General features: G+C 52.1%; 1 protein-coding gene across 1 annotated transcript; it reads left to right on the top strand.

Moving 5' to 3' along the window:
• Positions 1-3: 3 nt before the first annotated feature.
• Positions 4-650, top strand: LOC107735199 (B-cell lymphoma/leukemia 11B-like; the record flags this gene model as incomplete). Its single annotated transcript, XM_016546964.1, has 1 exon — positions 4-650. A coding segment is annotated over one exon (555 nt), but the record flags the coding sequence as incomplete, so codon positions are not given.
• Between the last annotated feature and the right edge of the window lie 24 nt (positions 651-674).

Here is a 674-nt window from a genome sequence, read left to right as displayed (position 1 = left end):
GTCTACTCCCAGTGGCTAGTGGGCTATGCAGCATCCCGCCACTTCATCAAAGATCCCTTTCTTGGCTTCACCGATTCCAGACAATCTCCATTCGCCACCTCCTCGGAGCACTCTTCCGAGAACGGCAGCCTGCGATTCTCCACGCCGCCAGGGGACCTGCTGGACGGGGGCCTCTCCGGCCGCAGTGGTACCGCTAGCGGAGGCAGCACCCCACACTTGGGATCGGGCCGGCCCAGCTCAAAAGAAAGCCGGAGGAGTGACACTTGTGAGTACTGTGGGAAGGTGTTCAAGAACTGTAGCAATCTGACAGTGCACAGACGCAGCCACACAGGCGAGAGGCCCTACAAGTGTGAGCTTTGCAACTACGCCTGCGCCCAAAGCAGCAAGCTCACCCGCCACATGAAGACACACGGCCAGCTCGGTAAGGAAGTGTACCGCTGTGACATTTGCCAAATGCCCTTCGGCGTCTACAGCACGCTCGAGAAACACATGAAAAAGTGGCATGGGGAACATTTGATGACGAATGAGGTCAAAATTGAACAAGCAGAGAGAAGCTAAGCCAGATTTCCTATTTTGTCTCACAATTCCTTGATTATAAAAGGGGTAGCTGGATACTCTGTTTTTTTATTTTTGTTTTTTTCCGTTTGTTTGTTGTTGGGGTATTTATTTATTTT

The sequence above is a fragment of the Sinocyclocheilus rhinocerous genome, unplaced genomic scaffold, assembly GCF_001515625.1.
Source record: "Sinocyclocheilus rhinocerous isolate Xijiao unplaced genomic scaffold, SAMN03320098_v1.1 C35867110, whole genome shotgun sequence".
NCBI lineage: Eukaryota > Metazoa > Chordata > Actinopteri > Cypriniformes > Cyprinidae > Sinocyclocheilus > Sinocyclocheilus rhinocerous.
The sequence above is the reverse complement of the archived record's forward strand: the minus strand, read 5'-3'. Positions and strand labels throughout refer to the sequence as shown.